The 23975-nt window shown below is 35.6% G+C and overlaps 1 protein-coding gene and 1 pseudogene across 1 annotated transcript; both read right to left on the reverse strand.

Annotated features, from left to right (window-relative positions):
• Positions 1-4052: 4052 nt before the first annotated feature.
• Positions 4053-4550, reverse strand: LOC140862562 (mogroside I-E synthase-like). The gene has a single exon (XM_073265589.1). It carries the CDS (start codon positions 4548-4550, stop codon positions 4053-4055), a length of 498 nt encoding a protein of 165 aa, XP_073121690.1.
• Positions 4551-15649: 11099 nt separating this feature from the next.
• On the reverse strand, positions 15650-17929 carry LOC140862564 (mogroside I-E synthase-like; annotated as a pseudogene).
• Between the last annotated feature and the right edge of the window lie 6046 nt (positions 17930-23975).

Below are 23975 nucleotides of genomic sequence, written 5' to 3' on the forward strand. Positions count from 1 at the left end.
TGATCTTAGTGACCTAAAGTTTTATCTCAAAAAATAAAACATTATATATGCAATTAAGCCATATTTGTACTCTTCTTACTCATGTGTTGTGTCAGACCCCATGATCATACATGTTCTTTTAATAGTGGAGTTCAAATACAAGCATTGTCTTACATATTTGGTGAATCGATTGTAAATATCGTATTCAAATGTTTAATTTTAAAAGTACACCTAATTACGCAATTGAATAAATTGGACAATAATTGATATCACTACATGTGATAACATTGAATAATGAGTAATGCATTCCTCTTCTACATTTATCAAAGCAGTGTACATGATATTAGATAATCAACACTAATAGAATTGAACGACTATTAATACGACAATGAAAACTCATCATAAGCATCATAATGTGTGTTATGCACGAAATCATAAAAATATTTATGTGTGTGTGTGTACAAAGAATGAATCTCTCATTCCTAATTTTATTTTTTTTGTGCCACATATAACTGAGATTGTTCCAAATATATTTGAAATTTTATTCAAATCGATGACAATTTGAACTTAATTTACTTTCACTTGACAAGCGATCTTAGTGTCCCAAAATTTTATCTCGAAAAATAGAATACTATATACACAATTAAGTCTTATTAGTACTCTTATTTCTCATGTGTTGTGTCAGACCCCATGATCATACATGTTTTTTTAATAGTGGAGTTCAAATACAAGCATCATTTTACAAATTTGGTTAATCAATTCTGAATATCATATTCAAATATTGAATTTTAAAGTATATCTAATTACGCAATTGCAGAAATTGAACAAGAATGATATCACCACATATGATCTCATTGAATAATGAGTAATATATTCCTCTTCTACATTTGTCAAATTAATGTACATATATGACATTAGATAACCAACACTAATGGAATTGGACGACTATTCACACGACAATGAAAATGAATGATAAACATCATAATGTGTGTTATGCACCTAATCATATCATCTTCATGCGTGTGCAAAGAACGAGTCTCTCAATCCTAATTTCCTATCCGTTTATGCCACAAATATCCGAGATTGTTCCAAATATATTTGGAATTATTCTAAATCGGGGATAATTCGAACCTAATTTACTCTCACTTGGCAAGGTCGATCTTAGTGACCCAAATTTTATACCGAGAAATAAAACATTATATGTGCAATTAACCCGCATTTGTAATCTTTTTTCTCATGTGTTGTGCTAGATCATATGATCACGCATGCTCTTTTAATAGTTAAGTTCAAATACAAGCTTCGTTTTTACAAATTTGGCTAATCGATGTCTAAATATCACATTCAAAAATTGTTAAAACTTAGAAATACATCTAATTACACGATTGTAGATATTGAGCAATGAATGATATCATCACATGTGATCTTATTGAATAATGAACAATGTATTCATCTTCTATATTTGCCAAAGTAGTACACATGACATTATATCAGTACTAATTTAATTGACCACAAATCATACTACAATGAAACTCATCATAAGCATCATAATATGTGTTATGCTCAAAATCATAACCTCTTCGTGTATGTGCAAACAATGAGTTTCTCATGCCCAATTACCTATTTGTTTGTTCCAAAAATGTTCGAGATTGTTCCAAATTAATTTGGAATTATTCTAAATCCGAGAGAATTTGAACCTAATTTGTTTTCACTTGACAAGATCGATCTTAGTGGTCCAAAATTTTATCCCATGAAGTATAAAAATTTATAATCAATTAAGCCGCATGTGTACTGTTATTGTTCATGTGTTGGACTTAGTAAGTCAAAATTATTTCAAAGTATTAACCATTTGATCTTAATTTGCAATTAATTTATGTTAATATATATCTTGCGATCCTAACTGTCATGCATTATCAAATCAAACCCGATATATATAAGACTTGACACCTTTCACATATCCTTCGTTTTTCAAGGACCACACATAAAACAAATCGAATATGAATATATATATATATATATATATCCGATCATAAATTATTTTAGTTGGCATGTTCATCTTAGTAAGACCAATTTATCAACCCGTAAATACGAGCAATTATTCTAAATTATACAAAGTATGTACTATTATCTTAAATTTTTGTACCAAAAATATAGAACACATATACAAATTGGTTTCACTGAAGCTTAAAAAAATATTAAACCACCTTTAGTTTACAAAATGTCTTCATGCTAATTAATTATTGTCGCACTTATATTAACCCCAAAATCATAACTACATAATAAAAATCATTCAAATTTGTTTTTTTAGCAATCCATGTTCATCAGATAGTATGCTCGCAGCAACACGAGCTCGACAAGTCTCCATCTTCACTGTTTTTTCATATCTCCACATTTCATTTGTATCACAGACTAAACATTCGAACGCAACCACGAAATACAATAACAAGTCGTTTCAGAAACATTTCAAGAAAGAAAATAAATTTTGGGTAAAAACATATTTATCATATTCATTCAATCATTTTAAATGAATAATTATTCAATCGAAGCGGCCAACAATAGAAACAGAAACCATGTAACAAAAACAACAAAAAAATTGGGGATAAACATATGAAAACAAAGAGCTAAAAAATAATTTATGAACCTTAAAATACTATTAAAATATTTCAAGTAAATACTCAACTGCGACAAATGACTAAATAAATAAGTAAAGTAAGTTCTTTATCATATAGCATTACACAACCATGGACTCATTATATAGGACAAAATGGTGGATTTATTAATGATAAAAAATAAGAAAAATGGTTGACAATGGATTTATTAATAAAAAAATTCGATCCATGCAATTCCACCATTTCCATGGTAGATTTGGTATCTATAGTTTTTTTTTAAAAAAATTTAATCAACTATAAAAAGAAAAAGTGAATAATAAAAAAAAACAGAGCAAAAAAAAAGCTACAACCTGCATTGAAATTAATTCTTCGGTGATTTTCTATTTAGAATATAAAAATATGTGAAGATTAAAAAAGAACAAAAAGATTATAATAGCTATATTTGCAAACATGAGTAAATGAATAAACTAAAATAATTTAAAAAATAATTGAAGGCACTAGAAACTAGGAAAATGAATATAATAACCTCATGAGACACAAAAAACAATAAAAATAAATAAAATAATATAATAGGGAGCTAAAACATATATTTTATGTGTGTCAGGGAGTTGTAACAAACTTTATATGAAATGAGGACTGAGCAAAGATTTAAGTTTGGAAATGGGGATTCAAAGGCAATTTTTCCTTAATATATTATAATATATGAAAAATATATACAAAGTAAAAATATATAAACATTAAAATAAATATTCTTACTTGTTAAATATTTTTGCCTTTTTCTTGTGTTTTGGAGCTTTGAAAATTATAGAGAACATTCGAGCGATCGTGCTGATAACGTGTTGTGAAAAAATAAAAATTTATGATAAAAAGTAAAAACTCCAAAACTCAAAATATATCAAACTCCACACTTTATAAAATTCAACTCAATCCTGGTACCACTAAGCTGATCAGCTTAGTGGTATAATTGCTTGGGAAAGCAATATGAGGTGGTGATATTATCCGTTTACATCCAAATGTTGATTAAATTTGGTTTTCATTTCCATTCCCGGAATTTGAACACTTCATATTTACATTTCATGAGATTTAAAAAAAAAAAAAGGAGATCTCGAGTAATGGTACCACCCCAACTTAAACGCCTCGCTTATACTTGATTGTGTCAGTGTGTTATTAAATGAATGAATGGATTCATCGTTGCCAACAATATCTCTACCAGCTTAGAGATTTACCCATCTCGACTTTTTGGAAACAATGGATCGTTACACATATCTGCTTTCTCACCTCGATGCCCACCTCCTATATCAACTGAATATCGTCGATCGTCAACATAATGCATCGTGTTTACAAAATTTAAAATTTCAATGTCCTTATATAAGATGATAGATTAAAAGATCATTTAAATAAATAAAAAATCCTACATAATTTGGCTGCGAATCCCACGTAATTTAACAAGACAACAAAGTAATTATATTAGCTACCCAAGATGCGCGACACAAAGGCATCAACATTCTTAGTAGAACTCCAACCTTTCCCCACAGCTTCTTCAACCAATTCCTTCCACTCACAAGCATTTATTTTAAGCTCTTTCCCTTTATCTCCATGCAAGACTTCTGCCACAAGCTTGGCAATCTCCTCTCTTTTGATGTCGCCCACTCGTACCCGAACGCCTACTTTCCAAACATCCTCGATGAACTTGGCATTTATATGTTGATCACCCCACAGCCCCACTCCTATAATCGGCACAGCACAACTCAACGCCTCAAGAATAGAATTCCACCCACAGTGTGCCATGAAACACGAGACAGCAGGATGAGCCAGGATCCGGGGTTGCGAGCACCATTTCACGACTAAACGTCGATCCTGGACATTTGAAATGAAATGGGGAGGGAGCTTATTCTCTTCTGACGATCTTACTACCCACAAGAAATTGCAATTGCTCATCATTAGGCCAAATGCAATTTCCTCCATTTGTTCTTTCTCAAGCAATACAACACTTCCAAATGACACTTAAAGGATCGAGTTTGTTTCTTTCGAGTCTAGCCATTCTGTGCAGGCTTCTTCATCAGTTGGCTCGACGATACTGATCATATGATCATTCTTCTGGTCGGAGTTGTCCTCGTTTGTTTGTAACAACGAGATCGTAGGACCGATGGTCTTTATCGGCCATCTGCTTCACATCCATTCAATAACCTATACATCAAAGAATCAAATGAACATTCTAAGATATGGAACCAAATTCTCTCAAAATCCCATCATATGTCAAATTAGAAAAATTAAGTAACGTATGTAAATTTTAATTTTATGCGAAAGACAGTTCGAAGTTGTCGATCATTTTTAACGTACTAGTAAATATATGGTCATCTATATTGACAATCATCACTCTTAGTCATTTATCTTCAAATTTTTGGCCTTTTATTTATTTTTATTTTTTTCATTGAGAGTGTTGACGTGATATAACAAACGTCATCACCATATTGGTGCTACATCAGTAACGCATCGACACATCGTCGGAAAGATTCCGACGACTGAAAACCTCAAAAATTCGGATTTTTTTTAATTATAACTACTTCATACATGTATAAAACCTAGTAATCTGTAATTGGATTCCATTTTTACAGAATAAAGTAACTCAAAAACCTTTGCATTAAAAAAAAAACTTGTAGCTAGGATAAATGCTCTGTCTCTAAACTCAAAGATAGTTGGATGTTCACCGAATTAATGAACTAGTTTAATGCACTTATATAGCATATGATCAAAGACACAATGAGAGCAAATCAATGACTTTTGGCTACAAATTAATGTCAAACAACTTATATAATTACCAAATTTTCAAGCTTGTCAAATGCGTTGAAGAAAATGCGTTTGAATTAATGTCAAACAACTTATATAATTACCTCATTTTCAAGCTTGTCAAATGTGTTGAAGAAAATCCAATCTGTTGAAGTATGCTTCTATCAGATTGAATGGGAATAGAGAAGAGATCGGATCGAATGGTACATATCAGATGAGCTCGGTGTTCGGATGAGTTCATGCAGATAGATTGCTTGAGTATTGTGACTTGGTTAGAAGTCAGATGAAGTTTCCGTAAAGCTGGAAGCTTGCAGGCAGATCGATGCAGATCGAAATACGAGGGTAGATCAGACTGATGAATGAAGGCTTATCGGGCTGAACCAGGTTGACTTTATATTTGGGTCATAAGTTACTGTTGACCTAAAGCCCAAGATGAAAGTCGGTCTAATTCTCTATATAAGCAGATGGAAGCTGGCCGCAACGAGAATAACAAAAAATCAAAATTCTTCAGAATATATTGAGAGAGAAGAAGAAGAGATTTCGGAGGAGAAAACTAAGCGTAGATTGTGACGGGAAGATTCAAGTATCAATAGCTTGAATCGTGTCTGTATCTAGCTTGATAGTTTGTCTGAGTCCATCTCTGTAATAAGCTCTGTTCTTGAGCTTGGGTTGTTCTGTCGGTGATTAATAAAAGAGTTGTGTTGCTCTCCCGTGGACGTAGGCAAATTCATTGCCGAACCACGTAAATACTTGCGTCGTTTAATCGCTTTCGCGTGAGTTGGTTGATTGATCTGTGTGCGTTGGTTTTATCTGCTTTCTGGGATTATTGTTCTTATCTGTGTGTTTTGTTTGTTTGGTGAATTCTCGATAACCAAATTTTGGATTGATTCCTAACAAGTGGCGCCGTCTGTGGGAAACTAAGCAAAGATGGTGGGATCAATGAAGTTTGATATTGAGAACTTTACGGGCAAGAACGAAGAGTCAAGGAAGATACCAGAACAAAAATTGGGGTAATATGAAGTGTTATGCTTGTCAGAAGGTTGGACATCTGCGAAGAGATTGTCCGGAAAGGAAAGGGAAGCAGCAGGAAAAACCCAAAGAAGATGGTACTCTGGCCGTAGCTACAAATGGATATGACTCAGCAGAAGTATTGGTGGTTTCTAAAGGTGATCAGAACCACGAGTGGATACTGGATTCAGGATGCTCCTTTCACATGTGTCCTATAAGATCTTGGTTTGAAAAATTGGAGGAATCGGATCAGGGCATGGTACTGTTGGGGAATAATCAATCATGCAGAATAAATGACTCTGGAAATATCATAATAAGGATGCATGATGGGATCGACAGAGTACTTTCCAAGGTGAGGTATGTGCCCGAGTTGAAGAGAAACTTGATATCATTAGGAACACTTGATGCTCAGGGATATTCATTCAAATCAGGAGCAGACAGTATCTCAGTTTCTAAAGGATCTCTGGTAGTTATGAAGGCTGTCAAGAGGAACCTCCTGTATGTACTACAAGGTGAAACGATTATTGGAAGTACAACAAGTATTCAGGAACAGCAAGACAGAACCAAGCTATGGCATCTGAGGCTTGGACATGTAAGAGAGAAGGGATTACATGAGCTGTCTAAACAGGGTCTGTTAGGTGGAGATAAGATCGAATCACTTGAGCTGTGTGATAGTTGTGCTATTGGGAAATCAAAAAGAGTATCGTTTGGTCAAGAAAGTCACATAACTGAGCAACCATTGGCCTACATTCATTCATATCTATGGGGTCCTTCTCGGACAGAAACTCATGGTGGAGGCAGATACTTCATGTCTTTGATAGATGATTACTCAAGGAGAGTATGAATATTCATCTTAAAGACTAAGGATGAAGCATATGACAAGTTTAGAGAATGGCTGTTGGCAGTTGAGAACAAGAGTGATCGAAGAGTTAAACACCTGAGAACAGATAATGGGCTGGAATACTTATCAGATAAGTTTGTCAATCTATGCAAGGAGAAAGACATTACCAGACACAGAACAGTGGCAGGAACGCCACAGCAAAATGGCCTGGCAGAGAGAATGAACAGAACTCTTCTGGAAAGGGTCAGATGTATGTTGATCAATGCTTCTCTTCCTAAGTCCTTCTGGGGAAAAGCATTATCTACTGCGTGCTATTTGGTCAATAGGTGTCCATCCAGTGCGATTGGTTTCAAGAAACCAATGAAAAGTGGAGTGGAACACCTGCAGACTACTCAAACTTGAGGGTATTCGGATGTCTTGCATATGCTCATCTGAAACAGGACAAGTTGGAAGCAAGGGCAATAAGATGTATATTCATTGGGTATCCGGATGGTGTGAAGGGTTATAAGGTTTGGAACCTAAAATCAAGAGGTCCAAAGTACTTCAACACCAGGGATGTAAAGTTTGATGAATCCAAAATGGGATATAAAATGAATACAGATGGAAAGGACAGTCAGATCAGTGTGAATTATAAACTACCGATTGTGGTGGAGTCTTCTGTGCCAGATGAAGGGTCAGAAGAGATGCAAGATGAGATTATGACAGCAGGAGATCAAACAGAGGATTTGAGCACTTACAATCTTGCAAGGGACAGAACCAGAAGGGAGATCAGAGCTCCTAAGAGGTTTGGTGAAGCTGATCTGGCTTGGTATGCATTTACAGTAGCTGAGGAGGTGGATCATTCAGAGCAAAATAATTATGATGAAGCTATGACGAGTAAGAAGAAAAACAAGTGGATTGAAGCTATGAATGAAGAGATGAACTCACTTGAGAAGAATCAAACCTGGAAGCTAGTAGACAGACCGAAGCATCAAAAGACATTGGGATGCAAGTGGATCTATAAACAGAAGAAAGGAACTCCTGGTACAGATCAGATCAAGTATAAAGCAAGATTGGTTGCAAAGGGTTTTGGTCAAGTAGAAGAGATAGATTTTAATGAGGTCTATTCTCCAGTGGTCAAACATTGTTCCATCCGGATTATGTTAGCACTGGTGAACCAGCTCGATTTGGAGCTTGAGCAGATGGATGTGAAAACTGCGTTTCTACATGGTGACCTGGAAGAAACCATTTATATGGAACAACCAAAGGGCTTCATACATCAGAAAACCCAGAACAAGGTCTGCTTATTGAGAAAATCATTGTATGGGCTGAAGCAGAGTCCGAGGCAGTGGAACAAGAGGTTTGATGAGTTCATGATTGGTATTGGTTTTGTGAGAAGCCACTAGGATAGATGTGTCTATCTGAAGAAGGATGAAAGGCAGGTTAGCTTGTACCTACTGATTTACGTTGATGATATATTGATTGCAAGTACAAGTAGGACAGAGATATCATCCTTGAAACAACAGCTCAACACAGAGTTTGAGATGAAAGCTCTGGGTGAAGCGAATAGAATTCTGGGCATGGACATAGTGAGAAATAGGAAAAGGCAGGAGATTCATCTGAGTCAGAAGAACTATTTGAAGAAGGTTGTTCTGCGGTATAACATGAATCAAGCAAAATCTGTCTTGACCCCTCTGGGACAGCATTTGAAGCTATCTGCGAATCAGTCACCTGAATGTGAGAAAGACAAGATGAAGATAGCTGGTATTCCATATGCTAGTGGAGTGGAGAGTCTCATATATGGAATGGTGTGCAGTAGGCCTGATATGGCATACACAATGAGTGTTGTGTCGAGATTTATGGCTAATCCGGGAACATATCATTGGGAAGCTCTTAAGTGGATTCTTCGATATTTCATAAACACAACTGGGTTGGAGTTGAAGTTTGAAAAACAGCAAGATAAGATTGATCCGGTAGTTGGATATGTGAATTCAGATTTTGCTGGGAACTTAGACACGAGAAAGTCATTGACTGGTTATGTGTTCACCTTTTATGGCACAGCGATCACCTGGAAGTCAAATTTACAGTCAGTGGTTGCCCTTTCTACCACTGAGGCAGAATTCATAGCTGTTACTGAGGCCATAAAAGAAGGATTGTGGTTAAAAGGAATGATAGCGGAGTTGGGTGTAAAACAAGATCAAGTTGTAGTACACTGTGACAATCAAAGTGCAATACACTTGACGAAACACTAAGTCTATCATGAACTATCGAAACACATAGATGTGAAGATGCATTTCGTGAGAGATGTGATTGAAAAAGGAGATGTGATCCTTGTGAAGATATCATCAGAAGAAAACCCTGTAGATGCTATGACGAAGTCACTGCCGTATGCTAAGTTCAAGAAATGTTTGGACTTAGTTAATGCGGTGATTAGAAATTAGCCAAGGAGGCTAGGATGGAGAGCAGCATTCAACCTGAAAGAATCAAGGTGGAGATTGTTGAAGTATGCTTCTATCAGATTGAATGAGAATAGAGAAGAGATCGGATCGAATGGTACAGATCAGATGAGCTCGGTGTTCGGATGAGTTCATGCAGATAGATTGCTCGAGTATTGTGACTTGGTTAGAAGTCAGATGAAGTTTCCATAAAGCTGGAAGCTTGCAGGCAGATCGATGCAGATCGAAATACGAGGGAAGATCAGACTGATGAATGAAGGCTAATGGGGCTGGACCAGGTTGACTTTATATTTGGGTCGTAAGTTACTGTTGACCTAAAGCCCAAGATGAAAGTCGGTCTAATTCTTTATATAAGCAGATGGAAGCTGGCCGCAATGATAATAACATAAAATCAAAATTCTTCAGAATATATTGAGAGAGAAGAAGAAGAGATTTCGGAGGAGAAAACTAAGCGTAGATTGTGACGGGAAGATTCAAGTATCAATAGCTTGAATCGTGTCTGTATCTAGCTTGATAGTTTGTCTGAGTTCATCTTTGTAATAAGCTCTGTTCTTGAGCTTGGGTTGTTCTGTCGGTGATTAATAAAAGTGTTGTGTTGTTCTCCCGTGTACGTAGGCAAATTCATTGCCGAACCACGTAAATACTTGCGTCGTTTAATCGCTTTCGCGTGAGTTGGTTGATTGATCTGTGTGCGTTGGTTTTATCTGCTTTTTGGGATTATTGTTCTTATCTGTGTGTTTAGTTTGTTTGGTGAATTCTCGATAACCAAATTTCGGATTGATTCCTAACACAATCCACTTGCTCAAGATTCGAGAACTTATCAGCAAGAAAGTTTACTACATCGTAATTAGGATCTATAACCTTAGGGAAGAAGGGCAGCTCTCCGATCTCGAGACGTGGCAATGCGGGCATTGATAGTATACAAGAATCACAAACTTGGACAACCCTTGTCTGAAATGGTAGTATACAGCACAAACGGAGCAAGATTGAGTGAAAAACGACGCCGCAAGCAAGCCTCGCCCTCGAGCGATGTCCAAGACCCATGGAAAACAAGAATCATACATGATGGCTCTAGCAACAGAATCAGATTCCTTCTGTTGCTCAAGAAATCTATCCAAATTCTGCGAAAGACATCGCTTTAGACGTAGGAAGTACTCATCCAAGGTCTCGTTTTGATCCTGAACAACCTCGGAACCATCGGATATAGTTTGTATGCTGATTGAGCTGCTGCTCAAGGAAACCTTGGCTGATTTGGTCAAAAGTGTTGAAGTTAAAATGGTGTTTTTCAGACCCTTCGAGGCTAAGAATTTGGAGAAGGCGAGGGCAGGACTTATGTGACCTTGTGAAGGGTGAGGGAGTACAAGAAGATCATTGCGATTTCTTGTTCCAATATGATCTTCAGCTGCCATTGTTAATGTTTTTGTTTTCTTTCTGTCCTTTGATTTGTTATCTCCGTGAGGAAGACCATGTGTAGAACGTGTATTATCACAGAAATGTACTTTTTATTTTTTTTATTTTTTTTTTCTTTTCATGGCTTAAAATCTAACATTTTATTTATTTTTTATATGGGAAAATAGAAGTTTTCATCTGGTGCGGCAGAGGAATAGCAAGGACATTTGGGGCAGGGCAATATGAGAGGAGAAAAGATGTCGGACTAGTGGTTCATTTCCAATTACGAAATCATAATTCTTAAATTATTCAGCCTAAAATTTTAAATTTTAGAATTGTTCAACACTTAGAATCGAATCACCCGAGCTAATATCAAATTAATCCAAAATTTTCCAAAATTAATATATAAAAATTTTTATCCAGGCTAAAATTTTAAATTTTAGAATTGTTCAACCTTTTGAATCGAATCACCCAGACTAACATCAAATTAATCCAATATTTTTCAAAATTAATATATAAAAAATTTTAAAAAAATTTCGGGTCACTCGGGCTAAAGCCCGGGTGTCACTATACGTGGCTTTGCCACTGCTCATTCCACCGTTCATTTTCCACAAGAGTGCTTACTGTAACAGATGTTCCATGCTCCTCGTGGGAATCCATACAACCCGTCACCCCAGAAACTCATCGGTCACCGAATGTGTAGCTTTTCCTTCCATTCCCACTCGCCATAGAGTACTTTTTTTTTCTAATAGGGGCCTGCGCCATAGGGTCGATCTCCATATAAAGGATGGGTTGCAACCTAGACCAACTTACATTATGTACAGATTTTGAAAGGTATCGGGCTTTGAGGATTCTTACTAATAATGAACCTGGAGTTTTGATGATAGACCATATTTCTTTGCCCAGCAGCGCCTTATTGAAGGCCTCCAGTTACCGAAAACTCATACCGCCCATGCACTTGGGTTTACTAAGGGCTTTCAATGTTTTCCAGTACAACCTCTTTTTCCCCTCATCCACTCCCCACCAAAAGTTAGAGCACTCCCGCTCTATCTTTTCACAGATTGATTTTGTGATCCGGAAACAAGACATGGAGTAAGTGGAAATCGACTGAAGTACAGACAGATTCTCCTTACTACCCATCGAAAAAGTTTTGTTACTCCAACCTTGTGTCCTCTTAAAATTCTCTCAACCAAATACTTGAATTGCAGTCTTTTGCTTCTCATGGAGAAAACTGGTAATCCTAGATACACTTCGTGGCTTTGAACCACTGGGATTGCCATCATAGACTTGATATTCTCAACCATATTCACATAAGTGTTTGGACTAAAATATAATGATTGATATTGCGCTAATGAGCTGACAAGAAAATATATTTTCCTACATAATATTATTTACAACAAATTTTTATTTTTTTGTGAGATGGTGAGAACTATATATGAAGTTTATTACGATTAGTTTTGAAAATGCGTAGTTAAGATAAATTATGAGCGGAAAATAAATAATAGAAAAAGGGAATTTGTCCATTTATGTGAAAAATGTTGAATAAATACGATAATTTTTCACGCAGAGTATTAGCTACTTCATGAAAAACGAAAAGGTTAAATAATTTCTTACTTTTTCTTATAAAGTTTTATATCACTTAAAAGTTTAAGAAGACATTGGATACTATTCGCCATGGCAAATCTGGACCAAAAAATAGTTTTAAAAGATCAAAGTAAATGTAAGATATTCGTCTTAGTTGGTTAATTAATTAGTAGGTAAGTGTTTCTTTTATTGTTAATTATTAGGAGTCCGTACCTCTACAATGCACATGATTATTTTCTCAGTGCAGTTTACCTATCTAACGTGGTTCGTTGGCTATTGCGTTAACTCGAAGGTTTACTTAATGTGCATCGACGGGTAGCGACTATTATATATATATATATATATATATATATGTGTGTGTGTGTGTGTAACAAAAACATAAATTAAAATATTTTCCTTCAATCCAAATTTAAAAACATTAATTGGTTGTCTACAACTATTATATATATATAATTTTAAAGGGAACTACCGCGCTTGATGATGTGCTATAAAGAAAATCTCGGGCAAAAATCATCTCGCTCGAGCGCAAGAACATGCGCTCGAGCGAGACTTGTGAAGCGTGAAAAAAATAATTGAGGGCGCAAGAGAGATCGCGGAGCAGAAAAAAATCGGAATTTTCGAAAATAAAAACTCTTATTTTGCGGGCTTTATTTCATGGGCTTTTGAAGCCATATAAAAGGATCTTTTCAGACGTGAGAAACAGGGGATTCACGCAGACAAAAGGGTGGCTAGGCGGAGGCTTGCAGATTGGAGATCTGCTCAATCTTCTTCAGAGTTTTCCTCCTTTCTTCTTTAAATTCTTCAACTTTTGTTTGAATATTATTTTCAACTATTGATTAGTTTTCTTTCAACCAAGATCATGTGATTGGGCCGAAAAAAATTATGTAGAAAACTTGAATGTTTGTTTTGGATTTTTCAGATTTAGTTTTATATTATTGATTTTTGGATTTAAATTTGTATTGTGAATGATCTGGACAATTATTTGATTGCATGTTAATCGATTCTAAATCGATAGAGGAGGAATTGATTTAGATCACTCCATTAATCAACACGAGGTTAAATTGACTAAAAATAATATTCGATTTCATTGTGCGGTTTTAGGTGCAAACTGAGTTCTCACAATTCTAAATGCATTCGTAGTTGATTATAATTATGAAAGATTGATCCGTTAATATTTGAATATGTTTAATTGTTCTAGAAATAGACCTTTAAACAAGTTAGGAGAATTCATCGTAATTTAATATTTAAATCTGAGTCCTGAATTGACTACATGTTACATGATTTGTTCGGTACCTGCGTGTGTCTTGGTTGGCTAATTTTAATTAGAATTATTAATGAGTTCTAGTTTTTAGTTAATTTCATAATTATTTATTATTTTAAAATTTTAATTTATTCAATTCATACTCATTTCTATTATTTTGTCTAGATTAAGTAAAATAATCAAATCTTGAGAATTAACAATAGTCCCTGTGGGATCGATACTTGAACTCTCTTTCCATTTACTATAACTTGACCTAGTGGGCTTGCTAGTAAATACCGAATTAAGCGGTCAAGTTTTTGGCGTCATTGTCGGGGACTGTTTAGTTAATATTAGGAAATATTATTTTCTTGAGACTATAATTTTTTTTATTGCATTTGTTTAATTTTTAATTTTAATTTTATTGTTTCTTACTTGTAAAGTACTTGAAGATGGATCATCGACAGATGTTTACAAGGTTTGGCCAACAATACTTAGAGTCATTCTACACTGCTTGGAGGAGATTCAATTATTTGGCAAACAATTGTCGATATCATGATTTTTCGAACTACACTCTAGTTCAAATTTTTTATGATGGTTTGGATGAGACAACAAGAAGTTGGATAGATTATGGAACTTTGGCAACTGACAGTCACTTGTTCAAAAGAGATTATAACAGTGCTATGCACTTGTTAAATGATATGACAGATTTCGACTACCATTAACATTGTGATCCTTCACTGCAGGTTTGGAGTCACACATATCCTCCATATATCAACTCCAAAAATTTTGCAAACCAACCACCTGAAAATCAAGAAGAGTGTATAGGGAATTTTGAGGATCATGTGGATCAGTTGGAGAACATTGTGAAAAAGCAAGCAGAGACAAATCAGTTCTTGGAAAGCCGCATCAACTCTTTGAGTTTTTTGGATGAAAAGATTGAGCGTTTCATAAAAAGATTTTCTGAGATCTGCCAAGAGAATGAAGTAATTGTGCTAGATCATGAGGAAATATTTTTTGAAGAATCTTCATGTGACAAGGAGTCAAAGTGACAGTAGAGGAGGAAGAAATATCCACGGCAAAAAATTTTACCTCGTCAATGGTCTTTACATGTACACCATTAAAAGATCCTTTCTTGCCATTGACACCAACTCCACAGTATTCCATACTCTATGAGCTTCAGCCTAGATTCAGAGTTTCCTTCCAAAATAATCAGTTCATGCCGAGTATTGATGGACCGACGAGCTTACAAAGTCATATCACGCCAAGCTTGAGGGCGTAGGAAATCAAGACTCATAAGTAAAGTCGTATGATTCTTACTATGGGCGGCAGCCGCTCTTTGATGGTTGCTTCTGCATAGTCGGGCTATAGACTATAACTTTAGCGCTGACTGGGAGGCAACCCAGTGTTCTCTTTTCATTATTTTTTTATTGTTATTTTTCTTTTTATTATCTTTTGTTAATCCACCATATTACCCGTCGCTTTTCATGTTCAATAGGTTGTCCCGATAAGAGAAGTTTCTTTGGATAAAAAAGGAGATCTCGAGTAATAGTATCGCCCAACCAAAACGCCTCACTTATACTTGATTGTGTCAGTATTATTAAATGAATGAATGGATTCATCATTGCCAACAATATCTCTACCAGCTTAGAGATTTACCCATACTCAATTTTTTGGAAACAATGGATCGTTACACAAATAAAAATCCTACATAATTCGGCTGCGGATTTCCACGTCATAAAAAAAATATCAAGTAATCTGACAAGACAACAAAGTAATTATATTAGCTACCCAAGATGTGCGACACAAAGTCATCAACATTCTTAGCAGAACTCCCACCTTTCCCCATAGCTTCTTCAACCAATTCCTTCCACTCACAAGCATTTATTTTAAGCTCTTTCCTTTTATCTCCATGCACGACTTCTTCCACAAGTTTGGAAATCTCCTCTCTTTTGATGTCGCCAACTCGTACCCGAATGCCTAATTTCCAAACATCCTTGATGAACTTGGCATTTATATGTTGATCACCCCACAGCCCCACTCTTATAATCGACACAGCACAACTCAATGCCTCAAGAAAAGAATTCCACCCACAGTGTGTCATGAAACACGAGACAACAGGATGAGCCAAGATCCGGGGTTGTGATCACCATTTAACGACAAAACCTCGATCCTGGACATTAGAAATGAAATCTAGAGGGAGCTTATTCTCTTCTTATGATCTTACTACCCACAAGAAATTTCAATTGCTCATCATTAGGCCAAATGCAATTTCCTGCATTTGTTCTTTTTGAAGCAATACAAAACTTCCAAATGACAAGTAAAGGATCGAGTTTGTTTCTTTCAAGTCTAGCCATTCTGTGCAGGTTTCTTCATCAGTTGGCTCAAAGATACTGATCATATGATCATTTTTCTGGTCAGAGTTTTCCTCGTTTGTTTGTAACAACGAGATCGTAGGACTGATGGTCTTTATCGGCCATCTGCTACACATCCATTCAATAACCTATACATCAAAGAATCAAATGAACATTCTAAGATTTGGAACCAAACTCTCTCAAAATCCCATCTCATGTCAAATTTGAAAAATTAAGTAACGTATGTAAATTTTAATTTTATGCGAAAGACAGTTTGAAGTTTTTGATAATTTTTAAAGTAATAGTAAATATATGGTCATCTATATTTACAAACATCACTCTAAGTCATTTATCTTCAAATTTTTGGCAATTTATTGAGTATTGTTTTTCATCAAGAGTGCTGACGTGATATAACAAACGTCATCACAATATTGGTGCTACATCAGTAACGCATCGACACATCGTCGGAAAGACGACTAAAACCACCAAAAATAAAAAATACAATTGGGTTAAAATTGAAATTTGATAACACAACGGACCAAAATTGTAAAAGGAAGACAAAAATTTAAGTTTTCGCATATATATTTTCTAGTACTTTGAAATCATATTACGAAGTTGGAATAACATCTTACAGTGAAAAAAGTCGGATTTTTTTAATTATAACTAATTCCTACATGTATAAAACCAAGTAATCTGTAATTGGATCCCATTTTTACATAACAAAGTAACTCAAAAACCTCTACTTCTAGGATAAGTGCTCTGTATGTAAACTCAAAGATAGTTGGATGTTCACCGAATTAATGAACTAGTTTAATGCACTTGTATAAAATATGATCAAAGAATGAGAACAAATCAATGACTTTTGGCTAAAATTAATGTCAAACAACTTAATTACCTCATTTTCAAGCTTGTCAAATGTGTTGAAGAAAATCCAATCCACTTGCTCAAGATTCGAGAACTGATTAGCAATAAAGTTTACTACAACCCAGGGGTCACTATACGTGGCTCCGCCACTGCTCATTCCATGCACCGTCCATTCTCTACAAGAGTGCTTACTGTATAGTATGTTTCATGCTCCAATAAATCATTGGTCACCAAACGTGGAGCTTTTCCTTTCATTACCCACTTGCCATAAATTACCTTTTTCTAATAGGGCCCTGCTCCATAGGGTCGATCTCCATATAAAGGATGGGTTGCACCCTAGACCAACCGACATTATGTCATAATGTTGAAAGTATCGGGCTTTGAGGTTTCTTGATAATAATGATCTCGGATTTCTATAATACGCCATATTTCTTTGCCCAACATCGCTTTATTAAAGGCCTCCAATTGCCGAAAACCCATAACTCCCATGCACTTGGGTTTACTAAGGGCTTTACATGTTTTCCAGTACAACCACTTTTTCCCCTCATCCACTCCCCACCAAAAGTTAGAGCACTTCCGCTCTATCTCCTCGCAAATTGATTTTGGGATACGGAAACAAGACATTGCATAAGTGGGAATCGACTGAAGTGCAGATTTAATCAGAGACTCTTTACCACCCATCGAAAAAGTTCTGTTACTCCAACCTTGCACCTTTTTAAAATTCTCTCAACCAAATAACCAAATTACAGTCTTTTGCTTCTCATGGAGAAAACTGGTAATCCTAGATACACTTCGTGGCTTTGAACCAATGGGATTGCCATCATAGACTTGATATTCTCAACCATATTCACATCAGTGTTCGGACTAAAAGAAAATGATTGATAGGATCAGTTAGGGTGTAGAGGAAGGGGAGAGTGAATACACCTCAAAAAATCTCTTCAAAGAAAACTATAAATCAATCGGGTTGGTAATTGAATTATCTTCTTCTTGACTGTCGATGTTAATTGACAAAAAAATGAATGTTGTGGCAAAACGTCAACTAACATATTATGAACACTAAGTAGAAAAATGAAATGCAAGAATGAAAATAGATGGTAAACTGAAATGAAGAACACGAGCAAATGTTTTTGGATGTTCGGAGAATTAAATACTCCTACGTCACCTCTTTTTCTTTGGTAGGAAGGTTTACACTAGAATACTTTGAACTTTTCAAATCTTTGCAAAATCCCAATCAAAGACTAGGTCTTACCCCACTGCCTATCTCAAAACTACTAGTAACTGAACAATAAAATAGTCCTAGACTGAATTTAATTCAAAGTGTTTACAACTCAATTACAATAGCACATAGTGATCCTTCAATGATCAGATAATATCTTAGAATGTGTGCTTCAAGTTCTCAATCAGTTTTTCTTGGTAAACTATGAAAGCTTTTGGTAGGATGATATATGCGATAAGGCTAGTTCGTGCGAGAGTTCTACCAAAACTGATCTTGATGCCTATTTATAGGCTTTGGTGACAACAATTATAATATTTAAATAATATTCGTTGCCTTCAAGTTCTACCCATTGCACTATTTGTATTGTCACATCAACATTCTCTGATGCAATACTACAACTAAGTGTGCGAATGCGGTTGTTGAGTGTCAGTGTACCAAAAACTTTATTCACTTAGGTAAACTGACATCAACCGATTATTCCAAGAATGTTGGTAGACTAACTTCATAAAATACTTTAGAGTGGCGTGCTTCAGTCTGGTGACATGTTTTAGTTTGGTGACGCAAATAGTTTGGTGATGTGAGCAGTTTGGGTAGGCAAACTGCTTGGGTGAGCAGTCTGGGTAGGTAAACTATTTTGTCCATGTAGTGATTTGGGTCGGGAACAGTTTACTTAACCAGTTTTTCTCAGTTCAATTCAGTGGTGCAGTTTGGCTATGAGATTGACTTAAAAATGCCGAAATTTAATTTCCTCAACAATTTTCTCCTTTTCGGTGTTTGACAAAACTTATCATTTGAATTGTTATTTTCTTTTAGTCAAAGAATCTTAACTCTTAACTTATTTGTTTCCTCCTTTTTGACAAACACAAGATGTAAATTGTAGATCATTTGTCTTGACAAAATTTCATTAATATCTTCAAAAATAAGATAATCCGAAAGATCCAACAGACAAGTGTTAATAAAATAAACGATGCTGAACTACTTTCGGTGACTTGATGAATTTCGATAATTTCCGGGTCCTCGACTGGTAGGAGTTTGTATGCTAGATTGTCCCTGATGGCCTCCTCGTGGTTGAGTAGCTTGAGAAGAACTGGATTGATTAATCAAGATTTGCTGCATAAGAGAAGAAGAAGACTTGATCTGATTAGTCATGACATGAAAATATTCAGTCATCGTCTCCTGCAGATCGAATTTGAACTTGAGTAGAAAGATTATCCACTTTATGTTTGAGTTTGTATTGAGATTGAATCAGTTGAGGCAGAGAAGATTTAGCCTGGTTGAATCGGTTCAATGATTTGAACAATAAAGTGAACTGTCTTTGAAGGAAAACAACTTCTTTGGTCAATGAATCATTAATGGCCGAAATGTGAGTACCAACTTGACCTTGATCATTTTTGATGGCTTGAACATTCTGTAGCCAGTGTGGTCTCAATGCCGTTCAAAGTAATAGTCAGATAATCAATTTCTTCTTGATCAGTAGGCTCAACCGATTTTAGCTCATCTTCACAAAGATTAGAAGGACCTTGACCAAGACTAAGTTTGAGTGACTGTTTAGCCTTAGTAAAAAAATCTTCATCTTCCTCAACCTCGACTGAAAAAGATTTGAATGTCAGTTTTTGTTTTCTCAGTACTCTCTTCTTCATCAATCTTCTTTTTCCCTTGACATCGGATTCTGATTGTTGACCAACTTCAATTTTTCTTGCAGTTTGGACTTCTGGCTCGACTAGTTCAAGCTAAAAAAAATTCTTGATCAACAATGGATTCTTCTGACTGATTGTCTTCTGAGGATCTGGCGTACTTTATAGCTGGAGTTAAAAAATCCAAAATAGATTCAGCTGCTTCAAAGAAGAATTTTGGAATAAAAATGAATTCAGTTTGGGGAGAAGGTCTTTTGTAGATAACCGATGCTAAACTGTTTGGAGTAAAAGATTCAGTCATTTGCAGTATCCAGTAGTGGACTCTCCATATCCAAAATTTGTTCTTGGTGAGGCTCAAGATCTTCATCCATTTTCTTCTTCGACTGACAATCTCCTTCAAAAATTGATGAGTTGTGTTCAAATTGAATGTTGCTTGTGACTTGATGCAACACCTCATCAATATTCATTCTAGTAACTTCAAGAAAAGAAAAATTACCCATATGTTAATCTTGAACTGGACTGAGAAGATGTTCAGTTGGGCAGAACTTAGTTTGTTCTACAACCTGATCATTGTCCTTCTCTACTTCCCAAAACACTTGATCAATAGTGTGCTCAGAAGACTTAGAATCTTTTTGAGCGGGATTAGGAGCTGGTTTTGGCTTGGATTCCTGAGCATCTTTTTGAGCGGGTTTAGGAGCTGGTTTTGGCTTGGATTTGAGATTGGGATTCTTGTATGGCTCAAGAATAACAAACACTTGATCTTGTTCCCAAAGGTCGGGATTAGGAGCTGGTTTTGGCTTGGATTTGAGATTGGGATTCTTGTATGGCTCAGGAATAACAAGCACTTGATCTTGTTCCCAAAGGTTGACTTGATGCTGCAGGGAAGATAGATCTGAATCCAATTGAGTAAACACGGCTATACCTTCATATGATGCTCTTGCGGTCGGATTATAGTGTTTCGTGAGTTGAGCATGAATAGCTGTGAGTCTCTTGATCCGCATCAAGTCAAAGAAGTATTGCCTCATGTCCAAGGAAACTGAAATATCAACAGTTTTGAGATAAAGTTTTGGTATTTGACAAAACATGAAGAAATATTTCAATGCAGTCCAGTCAAGATGCAAGCAGTCTAAATACAACCAGTCGAGATGCATGCAGTCCAGTCAAGATGCAAGCAGTCGAGATGCAAGCAGTCCAAATGTATGCAGTCCAGTAAAACATTACAGTGAAACATTTCAAGACCAGTTGAAGAAAACTGTTCACATATCCATTCTAGTCAAGACTTCTAAGGATACGAATTAATCAGATAAATTGGAGTATATATTATCTTAATGATTCAAGTTTTATTTCAAATATAAAGACCGTTTCAAGATCCATACATTTTTATTGAAGAACATGCAATATCATTAAAGTCCTCATAAAGATTATTTAAGATCTAGAGGCAAAGGAGACATGCATTTACGACGATGATGAACGTTGCAAAGATGCATATATAAATTAGAGAGAAAGCTTCAGAAAAAAAAAACAAAGAGCGAGCAAGAGAAAGAAATATTCAAACATATACAACAAGAGATAAAAGCTGTTTGAGCACTCATAAAAGATTTATCTAATCTGCTCAACATGCCCACATATACAAGCCATACATTTGATCTCCAAGGATCATCAAGGACCAAGAATCAACTCTCAACTGCCTGTTATTTATAAGGAGTTGATCTATCGTTTGAGTCTATGGATTCACTCATAACTGTATTTTTGTGTAAGGACAAGGAGTCTTAACTTGGTTGTGTTCTAGGAGTTTCGATCTAGACAAAAGATATTTTCTACGGTTGGAGTGGGTTGCATAAAAGACGTTGTATAAGCCAAAATCTTCTAGTGGATCCTTCCCTTGTGGAAGAAGGGGTGACGTAGGAGTTTTGTTTCTAAACATCCATAAACATCTCTTGTTATTTACTTTTATGTCAAGCAATATTTATTATTGTTCTATCTATTATTTGGCCTCCTTCCGCAAATATATTTGTTGGCCGATTAACAACAGTTTTGACTGTTTTAAGAACAGTCTCCTCCAAAATAATGTAAGTTCACAATTCACCATTCTATTTCAAGTTTCTAGAAAAAGTGGTTGTCCTGTGCTTGTACCATTCATCAAACACTTCATTTGTAGAGTTCTCGGCAAACTCCAAAACTTCATCCATTGTTAAATCAATTTGTGTCTGAATGGCATTGGTCGGCCTGTCAACGTCTGAAGATGAAGCCATAGTTGATCTATCTTCTCCATCTTTTAAATCCAAACCAGTGTGAGTGGTTTCAACTATTTGACGAGAATAAAAAACTCCAATGGGTCTTGCTGGTGACAGAACGGTGGGAGGTAAAAACATTTTGTAATGGAGTTGTAGAGCTTTTGACAAAATTTTCAACTTCTACAGGAGCCTCCTCATGAACATCTGCAATCTCCTGAATTGGAACTGCAGCTGTTATCGCTTTGCCTCTTGGATCAGAATTGAGTTTGACACGTCTTTCATGAAAAGCTTCATCAGATGAGCTAGGACTTGAGTCATGGTGATTGTAGCTTTTGAGACTGGATGAATGATCAGTTTTGATGGTGAAGATATGGGTTTGGACCTATATGTCCTGACTTTCTTGAGCAACGGCTTTACCATCACATCTTCTTGTTCACTGTCATCATCATCATTATTATGAACTATCAACTTTCTCTTGGATTTAGAAATTCTTTTGACATCGTTTTTGGTCAGTCTGGACTGCTTCAAAGTGGCAGTGACCTCTGCTGTGGGTTTGAAAATCTCAGCTGCAGACTGCTTCTCAGAAATATTCTTTGACCGAAGATCATTCATATATTGCAGATTTTGTACTTATGAAGTGTGGTGGTCTGCTGTAGACTGATGCCGAACTGATCCAACAAATGACTAATTTGAATAGCATATCCATAAGATTGCTTGGTCTCAAGCACCATATTGTGGAAAATCTTGAAAATAACAGCTTTCCAATTGATTTTGATTTCCTTCATAATAGCCGTCATCACTCGGAATTTTTCAATTGTCAGTTTTGCAAAAGAACCTGCATTGGAAAGAAGGCTTTGGGCCACCACATCTGCTAATAATTGAATTTCCATTTTGACCTCCCTTTTGAAATCAGACATGCTAACTGATTGGCTTGAGTTAGAAAATAATGTCTATATCTCAGTGAGATCGTGGACTGAAATGGTGTTGAAATCAAAGATATCCTCAGTCGGGATCTTGAAAAATTTAGCGAAGTAAGCTTCATCGACAATCATTTGATGTCCAACAATATATAATCTTACTGCTCCATCTTCATTATTTCTGCACTTGCGATACAGAGAAATAAGATCCTTCTCATAGATATCAAGAGATTTAGCAGCAAGAAAGAATTGAAGTCCTAATGTTTCTATCTTCTGAAAAAATGAGGTGATTCCTTCATCATTCAAATCATACAATTAATGATTCAAAATCAACTGTCATAGCATTCAAAATGTACGTCGGAGGTGAGCTGGCCATTTGAAAGAATTGATTTTGTGAAGAAGAAAAGATCAAGGTTTTTGCGATTTTCTTAGAAAGAAAGAATGAGTAGAGAATTTCAAATTGAGGCGGTCAAACTAAAATAACATAACCAATGGTAGATATGTACGATGAAACTTTTGAAATTCCCTAACATGACACGTGGCGGTCTGTCATAGAAAAGAAAATATTTTAATAAAACATAATTATTCTGATGTGAAATTTAACATTTAAAAATATTTTGAAAAGGAAATATTTTGATTGGTTCATCTTATTTGATATGGAATCAAATACTGAGTCATGTAATAACCAATGTAAATGATAAGATCAGTTGGTCCAAAAGCTCAGTTGACTACATTCAATTTTCCACCCAGACTGAGTCAGTTGACTAGTCCAATTTCGAAACCAAACCGAGTCACCTTATCTTGAAGGCAACTGACTACTGTCTTATCAGTTGATCTCTTGAAGACTAAAAATTCCCCCTAAATGAATTCTTTAATATAAATTAATAAGT

This window comes from Henckelia pumila, chromosome 4, assembly GCF_033568475.1.
Source record: "Henckelia pumila isolate YLH828 chromosome 4, ASM3356847v2, whole genome shotgun sequence".
NCBI lineage: Eukaryota > Viridiplantae > Streptophyta > Magnoliopsida > Lamiales > Gesneriaceae > Henckelia > Henckelia pumila.

Coding starts and splice junctions, on each gene's coding strand:
- LOC140862562 (XM_073265589.1), bottom strand. CDS start 4,550: ATGGAGGAAATTGCATTTGGCCTAATGATGAGCAATTGCAATTTCTTG.